This window comes from Pan troglodytes, chromosome 23 (genome assembly GCF_028858775.2).
Source record: "Pan troglodytes isolate AG18354 chromosome 23, NHGRI_mPanTro3-v2.0_pri, whole genome shotgun sequence".
Classification (NCBI taxonomy): domain Eukaryota; kingdom Metazoa; phylum Chordata; class Mammalia; order Primates; family Hominidae; genus Pan; species Pan troglodytes.
In genome coordinates this window covers 34,883,117-34,903,133 of record NC_086016.1, presented here as the reverse complement: position 1 = coordinate 34,903,133, position 20,017 = coordinate 34,883,117, and the positions used below count along the sequence as shown (strand labels likewise).

Genomic DNA, 20,017 nt, shown 5'->3' with positions numbered 1-20,017 from the left:
AATGGGACATTTTCCAGATGTCAAAAGGACCGGTAGGAACCTCACGACCTAAGTTAGGAAAGCAAAGGCGGCCAGGGGCTCCCTCAGCCACTGTGAGTTTCCTCTGCAGGGCATCTTCCCCTCTCAGCTATGCCAGCGCCCCCGCCCAAGGACATCGAGTTTCTCCACTCCGCCCCAACCCCGTCTGCCCCTCTCCTGGGGCAGAGGAAAGAAGTGGGTCTCGCCCTGCCTCCCTAAGCACCGCTGCAGTCCCGGCTGCAGCGTGGGGCTCGGGCGGGGCACCAGGAGCGCTTACCGATGTCGGAGTTGCAGAAGGCGTCCTGGGGGTGGCTGGGCGAGCATGTGCACGCCTCGGCGCCCCAGTCCCCCAGGCTCCAGCTGCCCAGGAGCACGATGAGCCCGAGCCAAGGAGTCATTGCCGCTGCTGCCGCCGCTGCCGGGGCTGCTGCTCGCCTCTCCAAAGTTGCCGTGCGCGCCGCCGGCGGGGCTGCTGCAGCCCGAGCTCGCTCGCCCGCCGGGCCGTGCGGGGCAACCTTGGCCTCCGGCGCGCTGCCCTCCGAGTGCCCGGCGGGACGGGATGGGGCGCAGCGAGGCTGCCTCGGCGCTGGCGCAGGACTCCGCGGGCGGCCTCCCGGCGAAGGAGCAGGAGCTGGAGGAGCAAGAGGAGGAGGAGAAGCCGTCTGAGCGCCCGCCGCCTGCCTGCTGCCCGCTCTGCGCCGCTGCCTGGGCGGCCGAGTGATATAGCGCTGGGCCCCCGGGGACCCCGCCTCGGGCTGTTGGGGCCCGCCCCCTCAGACCAATGGCAGAGCCGCATTACCTCATCGGCCCTCCAAAAAGGGGGCGGGGCCGGGGGCACGGGGCAACGGGGCGGGGCCGCCCCCGGATCGTTCAGATCCTTATAGGGAATAATGCCGCCGTGGGCACGCGAGTGGGTGGGCTGGGGCGCGCCTGGGACCGGTGCTTGCCGCTGGGTCCTCGGAGCGGCGCCCTCGTGCCCCTTCTCGTCTGCGCCCTGGCCCCAGGCCCACCTGGGCCACTGGGTGCCTCTGACCCAAACCAGAACCAACTAACACCCACCCACCCCAGCAGGACCCCTTCCACAGGTGAGGGGTGGCCATATCCTAGAGACCTTGACTGTGCTTGGTGGAACCAGCGGGGGAATGCTAACTGCTACCCCTCCAGTTTCTCTGGAGAGAGCAGGCACAGAGGAGAAAGACCCAAACTCTCTCTCTCTCTCTCTCTCTCTCTCTCTCTCTCTCTCTCTCTCTCTCTAGTTCTTACTCTCTGGGATATGGGAAGCCATCTGCTGTTTGCAGCTGGCTATGATATATGATAGAAGACTGTTTTTTGTGCTCCCCCAGAGCAAACGGGGTTCTGTATTCATTCAACAAACACGGTTCAGGATGCTGGGTTAAGCAACACAAAGCCCTTGCCCCCGTGGACATCCATGAATGCACAGGGTGATTTTCTGTGATGCTAGGGCTATGAAGAAAACAAAACAGAGTTCTGTGTTGGACATGACTGGGGAGGGCCTGCTCTCTCTGCGATAGCAAGGGAAGGGCTCCCTGAAGTGCCATCCTCGCTAAGAAGTGGACAAAGACAAGGATCAGCTCTGGGGCAAGCCACAGGAGAGAGGTACCAGGCAGGCGGAACAGCAAGTGCAAAGACCCTGGGCATGTTTGAAAGACAGAAAGTAGAAAGGCAAGAGGAAGTGGTTCCCTGCCCATGGCTGACAGGGCTCCACCCTTCAGCAAGGGATTTGGGGGTGAGCTGATCCAAAACTGTAGTAAAACCAGGAGAACGATCCAGGATCCTAGACGACTAGCTATAATAGATGATTGCAAATAACTAACACAATTACTATCCTTATGATTGACATCTTGATTCTGCTTTGTATTTTTAAAAGCAGGATTCTGTATCTCACCGTATTATAGCTCTCACAATAATCTTTGTAGATAGGAAAAGCAAGCACAAGTATCACTCCCACTTTCCAGATGAGGAACCGGCACAGAAAGATGGGATGATTGGTGGCCAGCCAGGAACTCGTCACCCCTTTCCACTGCTCCTTCCCATCTGAAGAGAGACATGCATTTCCCTGAACGTCAGCAGCTGTTCCATCTAACTGCAAATGGCCATTAGCAGCTGGGATCTTCCATCTTTCTACACTTTTGTCTCTTTCCCTTTCTCTTCCACTTCATCCTGTTAGAAATGCCACAAGTTTGGAACAAATAGAAACAGGGAGAAATGCAAGTTCAGCTTCTTTCTCAGAACTCCTCTGTTTACATCTCAGACAAGTGACGTTGGGACAGCAGAGGCCGAAGAATTCGTGAGAGATGGTATTTCCAAGAACACTTTTGAAACTCCTTTTTCCCCTTTGAGCACTTTAGCCATAGGAAAGGGAAACCAGTTTCCACATCTTTTTGACTTGTCCCCTCCACCCAGCTTTAAAAACCCTCCCTGCCTTCACTCTAACTGTGGCCTAACTCGTAGAGATGTTTCTGTCTCTCGATGTTTTTCTAGCACTGTTTTCATTGTTTTATGGGGTATGATTCTATTGCTTCCCCAACCACAGTAGGAATACTTTGAGGCCTGGGATATTTAGCCACACTGCTTTTTACCCCTCTCAGAACCAAACAGGGTCTCAGGAGACTGGAGAGCATGGGTGTGGCCAACAGCTGACTGAGTCCTGAGCAGAGTGCCCTGGAGGCCACTCTAAGGATCCAGGTTGAATGAGGGCATACGTGGTGGAATTTGAGAGATTCACTTATCCCCGCGCCCCACATGACTTATTCCACAGTCATGTGGAAGGTTTTAGAAGACTTTCCAGACCAAATCCACTTTGGATAAGCATCTTACATGATAGAGGCCCTCTCTTCTCTTTCTTTTCACATTTCAGTTTTGTCCAAAGTGCCGATATTTTCTCCAACGGAAGGCCTTGCCTGGAATATAAGTATCAAGTAGATAACTTCTGCTGAACTTCAAGCAGCAGTTTTCTCATAGAAAGCATCTGAAGCGTTTTTTTCCAGCAGCTACTTAATTATGAAAGCACAAGTGTAATCTGATCTTTTTTCCAGCTGAAAAGTAACGAAATTACCTTTTGGTTAATTTCTTCTCACTCCCTATCCTAAGCTGGTCCACACAGTGTCTTGAAGTTCAGCGAATTCCAAGAGCTTTTCAGCTGGGATGTTCTCTCTTATTCCAAACCTGAATCAGTTCCCCTCTGCCCACCGTGTGAAGGCAGTTTGGTTCTCACTCTAAGGAAAAGAAACAGCAAACTCCATGAATCCTTGCGTAGGGGAGTCCTCCTGCTAGGGTCACCCCATTCAGCAGGCACCCATCAGTCTGGATGTCATGGTGTCCATGAGCCTAATAATATGTAAGAATTGATTATTCAACATCACTTAATAAGCTAGGTGGGGTGAACCTGAGGCTAACAGTAAGAATGAAGATGCAGGCTGGGTGCGGTGGCTCACGCCTGTAATCCCAGCACTTTGAGAGGCCAAGGTGGGCGGATCACGAGGTCAGGAGATCGAGACCATCCTGGCTAACATGGTGAAACCCCGTCTGTACTAACAACACAAAAAATTAGCCAGGTGTGGTGGTGGGCGCCTGTAGTCCCAGTTACTTGGGAGGCTGAGGCAGGAGAATGGCGTGAACCTGGGAGGCGGAGCTTGCAGTGAGCTGAGATCATGCCACTGCACTCTAGCCTAGGTGACGGAGTGAGACTCCGTCTCCAAAAAAAAAAAAAAAAAAAAAGAATGAAGATGCAGGCTCTCCTGCTTTCTCTTGACAGCTGAGAACAATGATAGAGTTATACATCTGGGAAGAACTGAGTAAGTTTCAAGATCTATCTGGCCTGTCTACACACCTACTAGGATGACCTGGTATTCTCTTTCCTGGAACTTTTCTAGGAAAGGTGAGTTCATATCCACCCTCTTTGTATCAAGTTATAGGATGCTAGAGTCTGTAGGAAGAGAAGTCATAAAAAGGACCTCAGAAACTACTCATCCTTGTTTTAAATGTGGGAAAAATAAGGTTCAGACAAATGAAGGAACTTGCCCATTTTCAGGGCTCAGTCCTCCAAGCTGTAAGGTGTGGCCCATGCTTGTACTGTGGGCTTGGAAACCCCAGCCATTCACAGATCTCGTATCTGCTTTTCAGATCTGTAGACAGATTCATTTGAGTCTTTGTACAGTGCCCAGCCCACAGAGAAATTTTACTTACACTGATTAAATAATTCTCTACCATGATAATAATCACCCTCTGAGCCAATCAGAAGAAATACAGGTTTGTCCTCCTGACAGGTTTATCTCTTGTGTGTTTATTTTTTTCCCTTCCTAAATTACTAGCTAATGCATTCCAAACATATCACTATAAAAAAAAGCACATGAAAACTTTGTTTCTGGGAAATGAAAAGGGAGTAAAATGGAAACAAAAAATCAAAAGACCTGAGATTTGTTCCCAATGTTGCAGAATAGCTGTGCACCTGCCTTGGTCAAGTCACTTTGCCTGTCCAGGCGTCGACTTCTGTGTTTATTGGATGAAAGATAGAACTCAGTGGTATCCAGGATCCCTCTCACCTCAAAAACTCCAACATTCCACGGGGAATCCTGTAGGACAAGTGAATGCTTCTGAAGGGGAGATGGGTCCTGCCATTTAAACAGGTTTGACACATGGGAACGTACCCAAGACTGAAGATCATCCATCAGTTTCGCAACGAACACTGAGTTCCTATATTGCTACCTCCCCCAAGAATCAATGCCGAAAACAGAATTTCAGAGAAGATTGTGATGCCAAAGTCCTAGGAGAGACAGGGTCTGGCTTATGGTGGAGCCCAGTGTAGTTATGCGTTCACCTGCTTGTTTGTCTCTTGGATCGTAGCACTAAAAAGTTAGGAAGGTGTCTTTTTTATCACCATTTTTTTGGTCTTCAGAAGTTACTGAACTCTTCCACATCCTTCGGACCTCAGTTGAGATGTCACCTCCTCCGGGAAACCTCCTCTGATTCCCCTCCCATGTATCCCCACAACACCCTGTATTAACTTCTTTGACAATACTTAGCTGACTCTAATGTGATTATTTACCCATCTGTTTCCCTTCCTGGAGTGTAAGCCCCTAGAACACAGGGATTAAGTGTTGGTAACAACGAGTTTAATAAGTATTGGTTGAATGGGTCCAGTGATCAGCACCACCGACCCCTTGCCAGCATTCAGACAGGCAGGTGGTGGCTCCTTGGAGAGTTCATGGAGCTCTATCCCGCTGGCTGGTGCTAGGGGGCGCTATAAGCCAGAGAACACCCATTTGCTCAGCCTGCAGTCCTGGTCGGTCGTCTCACTGCGAGGGCGGGAGAGCACAATTCCACACTCATCGGTGGGGTGCGGGTGCCTTTGAGTGGGTGAAGCTCACCCCTCCCATCTGCCATGGCCACAAAGCTCTCAGTCAACATCCCGTCTGGGTTCGTGGCTGCCGGAGCTCCTCCACCCCTGAGCTGGCCACATGTCAACCAAAGGGGGAGATGCTCTCTGGGGAAGCAACATAGTTGTGAATCATTGGTTTGGGGGCCTTAGGGCGGTCTGGGAACACTGCAGAGGATGCCACAGTCCCAGTCTTCCAGGGCAGAGCTGGGTTTTGGAAATTCAACCTGGAGAAGGTACTGTCATTTCTGTTGCCTCATAGGGAAGCTCCTCTTTGCTTTCCTCCCTCTTCCCCTCCAGACCCTAGCCACGATGCCTTCCCCCAAGCCCCACAGTCCATGTGAAAGTCATTATATTCAAAATGGCCTTTTCCAAGCAACAGACAGCCTGGTCCACCCATCCCCGTGAGCTCTGGCCAGACCCTCAGTGGGGTTGCTGCCCAGCACTGGGCAATTCTGAGCCTAAGATGCAAGGTACTGCAGGCTCTCTCTGTGTCTGGCACCAGCAGGGGGTAAACACCTTTCCTGGCCTCCATCTGGAGCCAATTTCATGGCAGTAAAATTGTCCCAGCTCTCCCCCAGCCCTGCCAGCAAATTGAAGACCCCTCTGTAAGAGTCTCTGGCTACATTCGCATGAATCCTCAGGTTTTCATATTTCTTTCCACAGGGATCTACTCTCAGTGTTTTTAAGCCAGAAAACACATGTGTGCAGTGAAGCCATGTTGTATCCTATGTTATCTAGGGTGGTGGGAAATGGAAAGCAGAGTCAAATATTCCAGCTCTTGTTTTCATGTGCGTGTATGTGTGTGTATGTGTGTTTCAATGACCATATATTCAAGCAGTCAATTATTTCTGTGAAGGGTACGATGAAATGGAAGGAGAAGAACTTCTCCCCAACTCTGTTTTAATGTCTTCCTTATGCCCATGGAGTTCATGTGTTTTTCCTTTAAAAACGAGTAGCTCCTTTGTGGTTTCTTTGAAGGTTGCATGCTCAGCTTCACACAGAGAATACACACAAGCATCTCAGCCAGGCGCTGTCATGCCTTGGGAGGGAATGGGATGGACATGTGGTTGGTCTCCTGTTAGACTGGGCTGGAGGTCTTGTTTCTGCAAGGCACATGAGCTTTCTTCAGTGGAACCTGCTGGAACTGATATGGTCTTGTCCTGTGCTGTGGGGACAGTCCAAAGAGCAGTTAACACCATTGATCGCATCCTTCTTTAAACTTGGCTGCTGAGACCCTACTCTCTCTGGGATTCTGCTTTCTACCTCTCCATCTATACCTTCTCAGTCTTCTTGGCAGACTCCTCAGGTTCTTCCTGAAATTAAAATGTAGCTGTTTCCCAATTTTCTGTCCTTGGCTCTCTCCCCTTCCCTTTTAGCCTCCACACTCTCCCAGGCCTACCCCACGCACCCCCATGGTCGCTACCATGCTATGTGCACCGGAGTGCACACTGCAAGCAACAGCGTCCCTCTGATTGCCTGTCTTCTATCTCCAACTTCCTCCTGCCCAATTTCACCTGGAGATCCTATGGCCTCCTCGGACTCCAGGTGTCCAAAACTCATTGTCTTTTCCCCTCAGTCCCCTCCGGGGTTACCCATTCCGAAGGATGACATCATCACTCACCAGGTCCTATAGATTCTCATGATCCACATCTCTTCTAACCATCCCTTCCTCTCATTCTTACCATTTCTACCTTGGATCAGGCCCCCGTGGATTCTTTCCTGACAGTTTCAATAGTGACATAATTGGTTACACTCCCCAGAGTCTTTCTCTATCAACTTCAACTTTGCATTGCTGCTTCTGTACATTTTTAAAAATATAAATCTGAAAACATGCTATTCTTTGCTTGAAATGATTCACTTGTGCTCCGTGGCTTTCTGAACAAAGTCTTAAGCTCCAAAGACAAACAAGGCCCTCTGTGATCTGGCTCTTCCCCAGGGCCCCACGGTCCACAGCTGGAGGAGGCCCTCTTCACACAGAATACAATGAGATGGCTGCCCCTGCAGTTATACAACAGCAGGCTCTGTTCTTGCTTATCTCTCTAAACCCATGCTGCCCTCTTCCAACCCTTTATATTCCAGCTATCGGTTTCTCTGAGCCTTGTTCACAATGCACTCTTGGCCTGGAATCTAGCCGCCACCAATATATTCCCCCACCCTCCTCCACCTCATCTGCCAGGAATCACGTATTCATCTTTCAGGATTCAGCTAGAGTCACCACTTAGTGAATATTTTCCGGTCCTCTCTCTGCCCCAGCAGAATGGACCACCCCCTCTCAGGCCTCTCCTCTTCTCTCACTCACCTCCCACCCACACTGGGTCCTCCGGGCTTCCAGCTTGGCACCTCGCACACTCTGTTGCCCCTAGTGGTTGATATCCCTGGTTCTCTTCTAGATATCGAGCAAAGCCAGGTGCTTCTGTGACTGCCTAACACATCATATGCACATAGTAGGCATTGAACAAATATTAAAGGAATAAACTAACCAATGAATGGAGTGGAGAAAAGGAGGAGTCAGAGTATCACCTTCACACATTCACCCCAACAGAGGTTCTGGAATCCAGCTCCTTGGATCCAGAAACTCAACTAGATGAGGCTCCCTCAGTTGATCATTCTCACGGACTGATCCTAAGAGCTCAGCAAACCAACCAAAATCCCACTGGGCTTGTTTCCCGTGAGGTATTTCATTGTCACATAGGCTAGAGGACTCATGTCAACACCACCCCCATATCTTCCTCCTGATAGTCACAGAGAGCTTCAATATGAAGCTAGTTTCTCCTCAGAAGGTTGCTGTGGTGTGTGTAGATTCAGAATACAGGGATTGAGGGCATCATAGGAAGGGTCTTTCAGCTGAGATACCCTGGAATTCTCCTTTTCATGGAAGCAAAAGCTTTGCTGAGGAAATGCCAGTGCTCACAACCACTGGCCAAAGCCTCTCTTCCTGAACAGGGACAATGCTGGACACACAAATGCCAACTGCAGGCTCTTGGATCTTCTTGGTTCTCAGCACCAGGCTGGCCACTCCATCCTTCTCTTCCCCAACACTTTCTTTGCACTTGGAATATTGGAATTCATTTGGCTTCTACATTTTAGTATACAAGTCACCATTCAAAGATTACCCCCAGGTCAACTAGTTTGGGCTCTGGTATTCCCAGATTTTCAACTCTGCCCTTGCTGTGTCTTGATTTATTACCACAGATGGCTAAGCACAAGCATGGTGCATGAATATATGGCTTCAGTAAGACAGATGACCTTGTTTCCAAGTTCTGGGTGTGCGCTTAATCATGAATTCTCCACTGACATTCTCCATTTACCTCACATCTTATGTGTCATAGTGTGATGATCAAGTCTTTGGAGGATAGGGGCAGGGTCCTCTCCTTCCTTCCCTCCTTCCTTCAAATATTCACCAAACATTGGCAGAATGTCTGTTACTCCATGCTAGGCCCTGAAGATACAACAGTGAACAAGGCATAGAACTGTTCCCAAGGAGCTCCCAGTCTTCTGGGAGAAAAATACAAGAAAATAATAGTTGGTGGAAAGAACTACAGTGGGATAGTCAAGTGTGCCATGAGATCATAGAGCTACCTATCCAACCAGGCAGCAGGGAGTTGTTTAGGAACTCAGATTATGGTAAGACACAAGGTCAGAAGTAGGAGAGAGCTGTGGGTTACCAAGTTGAACTCCCTCATTTTACAGATACAGAAACAGGCCTAGAGAGGTAGACACCGGATTATTGGCAGAAGCAAACAAAGAATCAGACCCCTTAGTACCTCATCATCTTCCCATCACTCCAGGCTGCTCTAATTCAGTGCTGGGCCCATAAGAGATAATCAGTAAATAATTATCTCCCTGCTCTGCAACTCGTCAACCTTGGAATGATAAGCTGAAAAATGTTTCTAAGATGAGTAAAAGAGAAGGGAACTTGGCATTAGTTGAATACCTACTATGTACAAGGCACTTTCAATGCAGTAGTCCCACTAATCCTCACAACCCTTAATAATAGGTACTAGGTACTATGGTATTATGCCCATTTTATGGTCAAGGAAACTGAGGCTCAAAGAAGTTAAATTGCGTGTTCAATTTCTTACACTCAAGGAAGTGGCAGAGCTGTGATTCGGATGCAGGGGTCTCTTTCCAAACCAGCACTCTTCCTGAAGACTTCAAAGTCAATGTGCCCACACGTTCAATGGGGCATTTGCAGCACTGGTGATTTTCTCTTTGTCTCTTGGGTTCTCGTTGAGGGCTCAGAGCTCTTGATACAGCCAAGCAGAGAAAAGCATAGTACCTACCTCTGACGACCAGGGAGAGAGCTTTATCTGCAGGCAAGTGAGATGCATCTCTGTTTCATTTGGTTTGCAATGGAGAGAAGGCAGGAGAAGTGACTTGGCAGGCAATTTCTAGGGGTGCGGGTGTGCCCTTCCTTACTCAAAATTTTGATAGATGCCATAGGAAATTTACATTCGTATTACAAAGATAGGGCCCAGAACCAGAGGCAAGCTGGTGGCATACTCATCAGTATATTTTAACAGCTAATGAACCTGGCTTCATTTCCTCCTGAAATTTCAAACATGAGATTGAGGCAATATACCAGGTTATTATCCTAGTCCTACCACATAAAATAGCTGTGTGACCTTGAGTAAATCAGTGACTCCTTTCTTTAAATGTAAAACCAAGTGGGTTGGATTTAACGATCTCTCAAAATTTCCCATGGAATATTCTAGAAGGCAGCCCAACAGGGAGGTTAGGAACCAACGAAGGCCTGTGATGTCATAAGTCTGAGTTTTAATCCTTCTTTGCTTTTTCACTGTGACCTTGAACAAGTTCCTTAACCTCTCTCTGAGCCTCAGCTGTCTCGTGCTAAAAGGGAGGAGAGATGCATACCTCGTAGGATTTTCATGAAGATCAAACACTGTAAGCTGAATAAGATGCATGGCACAGTGCCTGGCAAATAGTAAATTCTCACTGAGGACTGTGTATACCAGGGTGTGGCCCCAGGGGTATAAAGGTGAATGAGAACAGCCCCTGCCCTCAAGTAGCCTATAGTCTAGTGACCTGTGTTTATAAAGAAAGAGCATGTGCTTATATCCCCTTTGACCTTGTAATTAATACTCAAAGAAGGGATGGAAGAAAGGAGGCAAAAGAGAATAAAAAAATTTGATAGTCATAACTAATTCCTATAGAGTGCCTACTGGGTACCAGGTATTCTTCTAGGCAGTTTGCATATATTAATTTGTACCAGTTCTTATAGCAAAAGCCATGAGGTAGATGAGATCATCGTTGCCATCCCTTTTCATCCGCAGTGAAAACTAAGGTACACAGAGATTATGTCACTTACTCAAGATTACATCGCCAGTATGCTGCGGTGCTGTAATCGGAAGCCAGAGCCCATCCTCTTAACTACCCACCACTCTGCCTCTTCAAGCAGAAGGCGAGCGTTTGGAAAATAAGAAGGGATGCAAAGGTCAGATGCCCAGTTCCTGAAACCAGATGGGTCTTTCTTCCCAGAATGCCTGTATCCGCCAATCAAGGGTGAGGAGCCATTAATTAGATATGGCCCCTATCAGAAGTGACACTTAGTAGGGCATTGAGTTTGTCGGCAGCCCCTCTTGGAGAACAGTACTCAGCCAGGTCAATATGCCTTCCAGCCCTTGAGGTAAGCACCGAAGTTAGAATCAGAACATTTGAGTCCTATCTCCTCCAGCCTCCTGCATTGCTCTCTAAGCGTAAATTGAATCCCTATAAAGCGAAGGCAAACATCTAATTCACAGAGGCAGCTGCAAAGATCAAACAATAAGTAACTAACATTTACTGAGTGCTGCTATGTGCCAGGTCCTATTCTATGTAATATACAAGTGTAAAGGTATGTAATTCACACAACTCTAAGATGTAGGGGCTGTTATGATCATGCCCATTTTATGGAAAGGAACACTGGGGCACAGAGACGTTTAGTAATATAGCCAAGGTTACACAGTTAATCTGTGGTGGAGATTTCCAAGTTCAGCGTCCCATCCTGCACTCCTCACTATCTCTGAATACTCTAGTGATCAGTTAAAAAGATTCTGTGAACACTAAATGTGATTGTGTTTCTTTTCTCCGGTAGTCACATCTTAGGTCTTTGTTCATTCCGTTCCCTTGACCTTTTCTCGTAGCTACTATTACTTGTCTGCGATGGTGAAGAGCAAGGTTCTAGAGACCCCAGTGCTGCACTGGAGCTGGCTCACCCTGGCTTGTCAGAGCCTATTGTTATACATTCGGGAATTTTGCAGGTCGGTCATTAAACATAGGCGTTATTTAAAATTTTGGCTGGGCACAGTAGCTCACACCTGTAATCCCATCACTTTGAGAGGCCGAGGCAGGCGAATCACTTGATGCCAGGAGTTTGAGACCAGCCTGACCAACATGGCGAAACCCCGTCTCTACTAAAAATACAAAAAATTAGCCAAGCGTGGTAGCACGTGCCTGTAGTCCCAGCTACTTGGGAGGCTGAGGCATAAGAATTGCTTGAACCCAGGAGGTGGAGGTTGCAGTGAGCCAAGATCATGCCACTGCACTCCATCCTGGGCAACAAAGCGAGACTCCGTCTCAATAATAAATAAATAAATAAATAAATAAATAAATAAATAAATAAAGTTTAATTTAATTATATAATGTTATAACTAATAAATTATATTAATGAACACTTGAAACTCCTCACTCCTTAATTATTTATTACAGTATACTCTTATTTATGCTTTCAGGGTAACTTTCATCTGTTGTTTCTGTATGGTGGAAATATTATATAATGATGTGCTACTGCATTTAGGAACATTACCTTGGTAACTTAAAATTGGCTATGATGGAAGTATTTACACCACAGAAATTGGCAAACACTGCAAATGAGGGCTCTTTGTACTGTAGAGCTACTTGTTAAATATTTACCAGCTCACTACTGCCTTTTCTTAACTGTGTGACCTTCGACAAGTAACTTAACATTCTTGTGCCTCCGTATTCTCGTCTGTAATACAGGGACAACAATAGCGCCTACCTCACAGAGTTATAAGGAATAAATAAGATGATATATGTGGAAAGCGTTTAGCAGAATTCCTGGCACAGAGCCAGCCAATCAGTGAATAGTCATTGTCAATATTATTAAGACAATCTACAAGTAGCCTTTCCTCCCACCCAAGCTGGGAGCACCCATCAGAGATGACCTAACTTGAAGTTCATCACCCTGTACTGGGATTGTCAGTTTCTGTGTAACTTTCCCTCTTTAGAAAGTGAGCTAATTGACAGGGCTAATTGAATTTCCTCTTCCGAGAACGTAACCAATACTGATACCCAGTAGGTCCTCAACAAATTTTTGGATTAAATTTAGTTAAAACAGTTTAGAGGCTACTGAAAAATCAGAATTAGGAAATATGGAAGCTTCCTCAATCACATAAATATTTAAGTACTAATAATTCTCCACACAAAAGCATTGCTGGAACATTGTGTTTGAGGTTCATTTCTTAGGAGTACCCCATAGTAAAGTCATTCCAGAACTGAAAGCGCCCTGAATTGGTGCCTGGACAGACCCACTGCACAATGAACTCTGTTTTATATCAGAGTTCTCAGTGTATATAATATGGAGTCCTCTGATTGTCTTAGCATGTCAAGTAGGAATATGATCAGTAACTTTCCAAAACACTTGAAGGTGGCTGGAACTGCTTTTTGCCTCAAGTATTTAGAGAAAAAAGACCTTGATGTCACATCAACAAACTCAAAAAGAGATTGTGCATACCTGGAGTGCTTTTCCTAGGCCTGGGAGGCAGTGATTGGGGGCTGATTTCAGGAGGAAAGAAGGGGAGAGGCTGAAGGCATGTTGAAAAATCATTTTTTTGTCTATTGCTCCTTTGTATGAACTGGTTGCTGGCTTATGCAACGCCCAGCAATTAAAATGGCTGGAATGCTTTGCATTTTTAAGGCAAAGTGAAGGCAGCTCAGAGGCCTGGAGCCGGAGCCAGCTGGAGGGGGGCCCAGCAATCCTACCCTGGCCGCCCCTTGGCCTGGCAGAGGTGACTGGCATCTGGCTTGTTGGGGGTGGGGGGGGCAGCATGTGGCAAGGAGGAGGAAGGAAGTCAGAGGTGTCCCGAGTTGTTCCCACTCCTCTCCCCTTTCCCCAGGCAGGTGGGTGCACCAAGATGCATGCCTCTAGAATGAAGGTAGGCACAGGCCGCCCACCTTCTAGAAGTCCGTAATGACTAGTGGCAATGCCAAGGCATGATAAACAATAATAAAGCTGTTCTTTATTAAATATCTATCATGTTTCAGGTCCTGTATTAATAACATTGATTCCAGGACTTTCACAGGTGCTCAAATCCTTGATATAAAATGGTATAGTATTTGCACATAATCTAAACATATCCTCCCACATACTTTAAATCATCTCTAGATTACTTATAATATCTAATACAATGTAAATACTACGTAGTTGTTATACTGTATTTTTAAATTCATATTATTATTATTTTTTTTTTTTTGAGATGGAGTCTTGCACTGTCACCTGGGCTGGAGTGCAGTGGCACGATCTCTGCTCACTGCAACCTCCGCCTTCTGAGTTCAAGCGATTCTCCTGCCTCAGCCTCCTGAGTAGCTAGGATTACAGGGGTACACCACCATGCCCAGCTAATTTTTTGTATTTTTAGTAGAGATGGGGTTTCATCATGTTGGCCAGTCTGGTCTCGAACTCCTGACCTCGTGATTCGTCCATCTTGGCCTCTAAAAGTGCTGGGATTATAGGCGTGAGCCACCACGCCCAGCCAAATTCATGTTTTTTTAAATATAGTTGTATTGTTATTTTTTATTTGTTTTTTCCAAATATTTTCCATCCACGGTTGGTTGAATCCCAATGTGGAATCCACAGATACAGAGGGCTGACTGGATTATCCGATTTCAAGAGAAAAAAAACGAGATCATATTACTCTTCTGCTCAAAACTCTATGGTGGATCCCTAATGCACTTGAAGTCTAAATGCCTTGGCCTTCTAGACCCAGCGTGGCATTGCCCCTGCTGTGGCTGTCCATGTCTCTCCCACTCTCACTTGTGTTTACACTACACTGACCTCCTTTTCCTCCTTTAACCAAGCCAAACTCAGTTCCAGCTCCAGGACTGCCCTGACCCTCCCTCTGCCTCTCCCAGGTCTTGCCATGGCCAGTCAGATCCTTCTAATTCTGCAGCTTCCAGCTCAGATATTACCTTCTCGGGGAGGTGTGCCGCAGCGGAGGAGCACAGCCATCCCCAGTCACTGGAGCCTCCCAGGGTCTCATTTTTCACATGGATTTTTCTTTTCTGGGCTTATCAGTATCTGAAAAAAACTTATTAAAATGTTTATTAATTGTCCTTTAATTCTAAACAATTAGTGTTTCTAATTGCACAAAGAAAACAGTGCAAGATGCCTGTCTTATTCACTGCTCTGTCCCCAGTATCCCAGATCAAGGCTCAGTAAATACTTTTTTGAAATAGTGAATCTTCACAACAACCCAATGAGGTAGACATCATCATCCTCATTTTCCAGATGAGAAGACTTAAGCTCAGGGAGGTTAAATCACTTGCTCAAGGGCACCAATAAGAAGTGATGTCACTGAGGTCTGTCTGATCTGAAAGCATATATTTTAGCATGGATATGTATAACCTTCCCCCACAGACAGCTACTCTAGAAAACAGTAGAAAGGGTTGGGTGCGGTGGCTCACGCCTGTAATCCCAGCACTTTGGGAGGTTGAAGCAAGAGGATCACTTGAGGTCAGGAGTTTGAGACCAGCCTGGCCAACATGGTGAAATCCTATCTCTACTAAAAATACAAAAATTAGCCAGGCGTGGTGGCATGCACCTGTAATCTCAGCTACTTGGGAGGCTGATATAGGACAATCACTTGAGCCCAGGAGATGGAGGCTGCAGTGAGCCGAGATTGCATCACTGCGCTCTAGCCTGGGTAACAGAGTGAGGAAAAAAAAAAAAAGAAAAGAAAAGAAAGGAAAAAAAAGAAGTTGGCACATTCGGGATGCTGAAGTATGGGTAGACTTGGTTAAAGACAGAGTATCATCACTGGTCCTATCCGTGTTGAACACTGCCTCCCTGATGAAACCTGGTCCTTCCAGCCCCCAGAGTCTGCCCCAGCCTCCCATTCCCCCTCTTTATTGTAGCCAAGCAGGACCTGTGCCCTTCATCCCATGACATGAGTCTCATCTTCTTCCCACCATGAGCTTTTGAAAATGTTTTATTTTGACATAATTCACTTAACAGAAAAGTTGCAGGAATAGTTCAGAGAATTACCAGATACCTTTTACCCAGATTCCCCAAATGTTAACATATTATTAAATCCCCCCTCCTTTAGGTTGTTTAAGAATAAGTTGCAGGGCCGGGCGTGGTGGCTCACGCCTGTAATCCCAGCACTTTGGGAGGCTGAGGTGGGCGGATCATGAGGTCAGGAGATCGAGACCATCCTGGCTGACATGGTGAAACCCCATCTCTATGAAAAATACAAAAAATTTGCCGGGCGTGGTGGCGGGCACCTGTAGTCCCAGCTACTTGGGAGGCTGGGGCAGGAGAATGGCGTGAACCCGGGAGGTGGAGCTTGCAGTGAGCACTCCAGCCTGGGTGACAGAGTGAGACTCCGTCTCAAAAAAAAAAAAAAGAATAAGTTTCAGACATGATGCTCCTGGTCCCCTGAATATTTCAATATGTACTTCCTAGAAATAAAGACACCATCAACTTTTGTAGTGTGGAGCAGTTCAGCCCTGGAGGCACACAGGCCTACATTCCAAACCCTAACTGTGCCTCACTGTGTGCTCTTATGCAAAAGATTTTGCTTCTCTGGAACTCAGCTTCCTCGGCTACAAACAAGGGCACTAACAGCACCCACCTCATACGGCAAATGTGAGAATTAAATGAGATATCCCAATTAAATGGGAGCCCTAAGGGCCAAGCACTGCTTGGGATGTAGAAAGTGTGCAGTAAGTAAATGGGATTGTATCTTGCTAGAATGCTGTATTTTTTTTCTTCTTCTTCTTCTTCTTTGAAGTGGTTTGAATTCCTTGGATTTCTCCTTCTTCTCAGGCCAAGTCTCATAGGCAAAAGCAAGACAGGTTCTGTCATTCATTCAGGCTTTATTTACTGAGCCCCTACACCAGGCCTGACCCTGTTCTGGGTACAGAGACAGAGCAGGAAGCAAGACAGACACAGTCCTGTTCTGAGAGCTGAGAGAGCTTGCGTTGGCCTGGTGGACACAGAAACAGATGGATAAACCATCTCAGCGGGCCATGAGTGCAATGAAGATGATAAGACAGAGTAACTTGTGGGATGTGGAGCATATAGGGGCTCCTTCAGTTAAGGTAATCAGAGAAGGGGAAAGTTTGACTACTTTCTTTTAATCTGAGAAAACACTCTCTGGGAAAATGTCAGGCACAATAAATGTTTTCCCAACACTTGAATGCACAGTGGGATGCACGAGCATTTGAAATCCTTGCAGAAGAACACACTAATGGGAGCAAGCCAAGTGCTTCTCTCCCACTTGCTGGGAGCCAGGATGTGTTATTCCATCAGCCCCCCAGGACTCCATCTTACAGAGAAGGAGACTGAGGTTCAGAGAAGGGGATCCCTTTGGCCAAGAACAAAAAGAAAGTACGAGGGACCCTCTGACAACATGTAGCACCCAAGACTCTACCCGGAAGCATGGTGTCAACTTCCTAGTACTCGCAAGGAAAAAAATGGCAGGTTGTAATTGAAGGAAAGAGCCCTGGGCCAAGTGTCAAAGACGTTCTAACCCTTGCTCTGTCACTTAGGAGCCATGGAGTCTCTGTATAACCCTCCACAACAAGAGCTGCACCGACTGACCCCTCTCATCCCCTCCAGCTGTAACAGACCATATGCATTCACCTGGTTTTTTTTTGTCCTTTTTTTTTTTCTTCCTCTGCCTCCTCTTCAATAAAGAAAAGTAACAAAAAGAGGGAAGAGAATTAGGAAGGAAAACAGATCAGCTGCCACCATCACTTGTACCAAGTGATCATACCTGGAGGCAGGAAGGGGAGAGAAGGCTCCTCTGTCTCAGAAGATCCAGCCCAGTGCTTTGTGCACAGTTGGGGCTCAAGCCCTGCCCTGGTAGAAACAGGAGCATTTGCATGCATTTGTTCTCTCGTGCCCATTAGAAAATCAGCAACATTATTTTATGGCCACAGCTCATGCAGTGTGCAAATAATGCCTGCTGCGATATGCTGTTCTCTTCCAGAACTTCTGTTTTAAATAGGACACTGACATAAGTAGAGAACTTCCAAAGTAAGGTAGGTGAGGGAGAGTTACCATTGTTGTTAGTTACCTATGTATTGCTGCATGACAATGTTGCCATACACTCTGCAGCTTACCATAACACATATTTATTATCTCATGATTTCTGTGAGACAAGAGCCTGGACATGGCTTAGCTGGCTCCTCTGCAAGGCTGAAACTAAGATGTCAGCCAGGGCTGCAGTTTCATCTGGAACTTGACTGAGGAAGCACCTACTTCCTCACTCACTTGATTGATGGCAACATTTGGTTCCTCAGTTTCTACCTGGCTGTGAGCTGGAATTCACCCTCATTTTCTTGCCATGTGATTATCTCCACAGGCAGCTCACCATGCGGCAACCTGCTTCTTCAAAGCCAGCAGGAAAAAGTACCTCCTCCCAAGATGGGCATTCCAGCCTCATGTAACATGATTGTTCATATTCATATAATTGCATATGCCCTGTCACCTGCGCCGTGTTCTATTGGTTAAAGGCATATCACAAGCCCCACCCTCACTCAAGGTGGAGGAATTAGGCAAGGCTGTGAATACCAAGAGTCAGGGATCAAGGGAGCCACGTTGGCTCACCCTCCAAACAGAGTAGAGAGAATGACAAAAGCCCCAGAAAACACAGGGTCTGGAGATAGTTGGAAGCACTTGCAAAGTTTAACCTGTGAAAGAGGAAAAAATAACAAACACTTATATTGCCTTTACAAGGACTTTTGAATATATTAGCTCACTTAAACCTCATCCAACTTTGTAAGGTAAATACCATTATCATCCCCTTTTTACAGGTAAGGAAACTGAGGCACAGATAGTTCAAGTCACATGCCTACCACGACACAGTTATAGTATTGCTGGGAGTCGAATCCAGGCAGTTTGGCTGCAGAATTCATGCCAAAGATGAGATTGGTTTGTGCCAAAGATGAGATTGGTTTGTTTAGTTTCCCCCAAAAGACACTAGGACCAAAGGGTAAAAGCTGCCAGGTGGTAGATTAGGGGTTTATAATGATAAAGAGCAAGTAAAACTGTGAGTTCTGGTGAATTTCAAACTCCTAGCAGGAGAGAGCAGGGGTATTTCAATTGGAGGCTGAACAACTGTATTTCAGAGACGGTGCAGAGGGGATTCCAGCATGGTAAAGAACAGTGGACAAGACATCCTCTAAGCCCCCTTAAATCCCAAGATTAAAAACCATGTAAAAACTAGCAATCTCAAGGCTGGATTTGGCCCACAGATGCCTTGTGTTTGGTTCATGCCGCATTTTAAAATGTAATTCACAAACTTTCAGAAAAATTCAGATTTTCAGTAATTCCAGTTTCCAGCTTCTCCTGAAAAACCAGAAGCTCCAGGTCCACATTGCAAGGAATTACTTAGCAGGGGCTTAGAAGATGCTGTCCAGGTTAGATGAAGCAAGTGTACTCCAACCCGCCCCAGTGGACAGCCTTCTGTATTGTCTCTCCAACTGAGGCCACAGGTCTGTTATTTGTCATACTCACCTGTTTCAAGGCCCTGAACTGTACCATGAACTTCCAAGTCAGGCATCCAGGCAATATAAACCTGCATCAAGAGAGGAAGCACAGGAGAAACCCGGTCTTAGTGACTGTCCGAGAAGCTAAGTAAAGATAAGAAGGGGGTCATTGAGCTTAGTTCTCTGCTGTGGACTAAGATTAACTACCTGGCTTCCCCAGATCTTCAATTCCCATACTGTTTAATGGGAATAACAGGTTCTGGTCTCACTACTCTCTGGGAAGCTTCAATGAGAAGTGCTTAACTAACTCCTCTCAATAGAGAGTTGCTTCTCAATAGAGAATTGCTCCTTCTCAATAGAGAATTGCTTCACTAATTCCTGCTCATCCTTCAGGGCGCAGATCCATAGGCTGAGGGAAGCCAAATCCTCTGCTACAATTACAAGGCCTGGGCTGGGCACGGTGGCTCACGCCTGTAATCCCAGCACTTTAGGAGGCTGACGCGGGCGGATCACGAGGTCAGGAGATGGAGGCCATCCTGGCTAACATGGTGCAACCCCATCTCTACTAAAAATACAAGAAATTAGCCAGCTGTGGTGGTGTGCGCCTGTGGTCCCAGCTACTCGGGAAACTGAGGTGGAAGAATCGCTTGAACCTAGGAAGTGGAGGTTGCAGTGAGCTGAGATCATGCCATTGCACTCCAGCCCAGGAGACAGTGCGAGACTCTGTCTCAAAAAAAAAAAAAAAAAAAGAATTACAAGGCCTGGCCAGGCGTGGTAGATCTTACCTGTAATCCCAACACCTTGGGAGGCCAAGGTGGGTGGATTACCTGAGATCAGGAGTTTGAGACCAGCCTGGTCATCATGGTG

The 20,017-nt window shown here is 46.8% G+C and overlaps 2 protein-coding genes across 11 annotated transcripts in view; one reads left to right on the top strand and one right to left on the bottom strand.

The window, feature by feature from the left end:
- Positions 1–730, bottom strand: part of TIMP3 (TIMP metallopeptidase inhibitor 3) — a 61,639-nt gene extending 60,909 nt beyond the window's left edge. Inside the window, exon 1 of the mRNA XM_515097.8 lies at positions 296–730. Coding sequence (XP_515097.2) covers positions 296–416 — 121 coding nt within the window. The 5' untranslated portion in view covers positions 417–730. The remainder of the gene's footprint in view (positions 1–295) is intronic.
- The window catches only part of SYN3 (synapsin III), a 546,668-nt gene that overhangs the window by 255,445 nt on the left and 271,206 nt on the right, over positions 1–20,017 (top strand). The window lies entirely within an intron of this gene.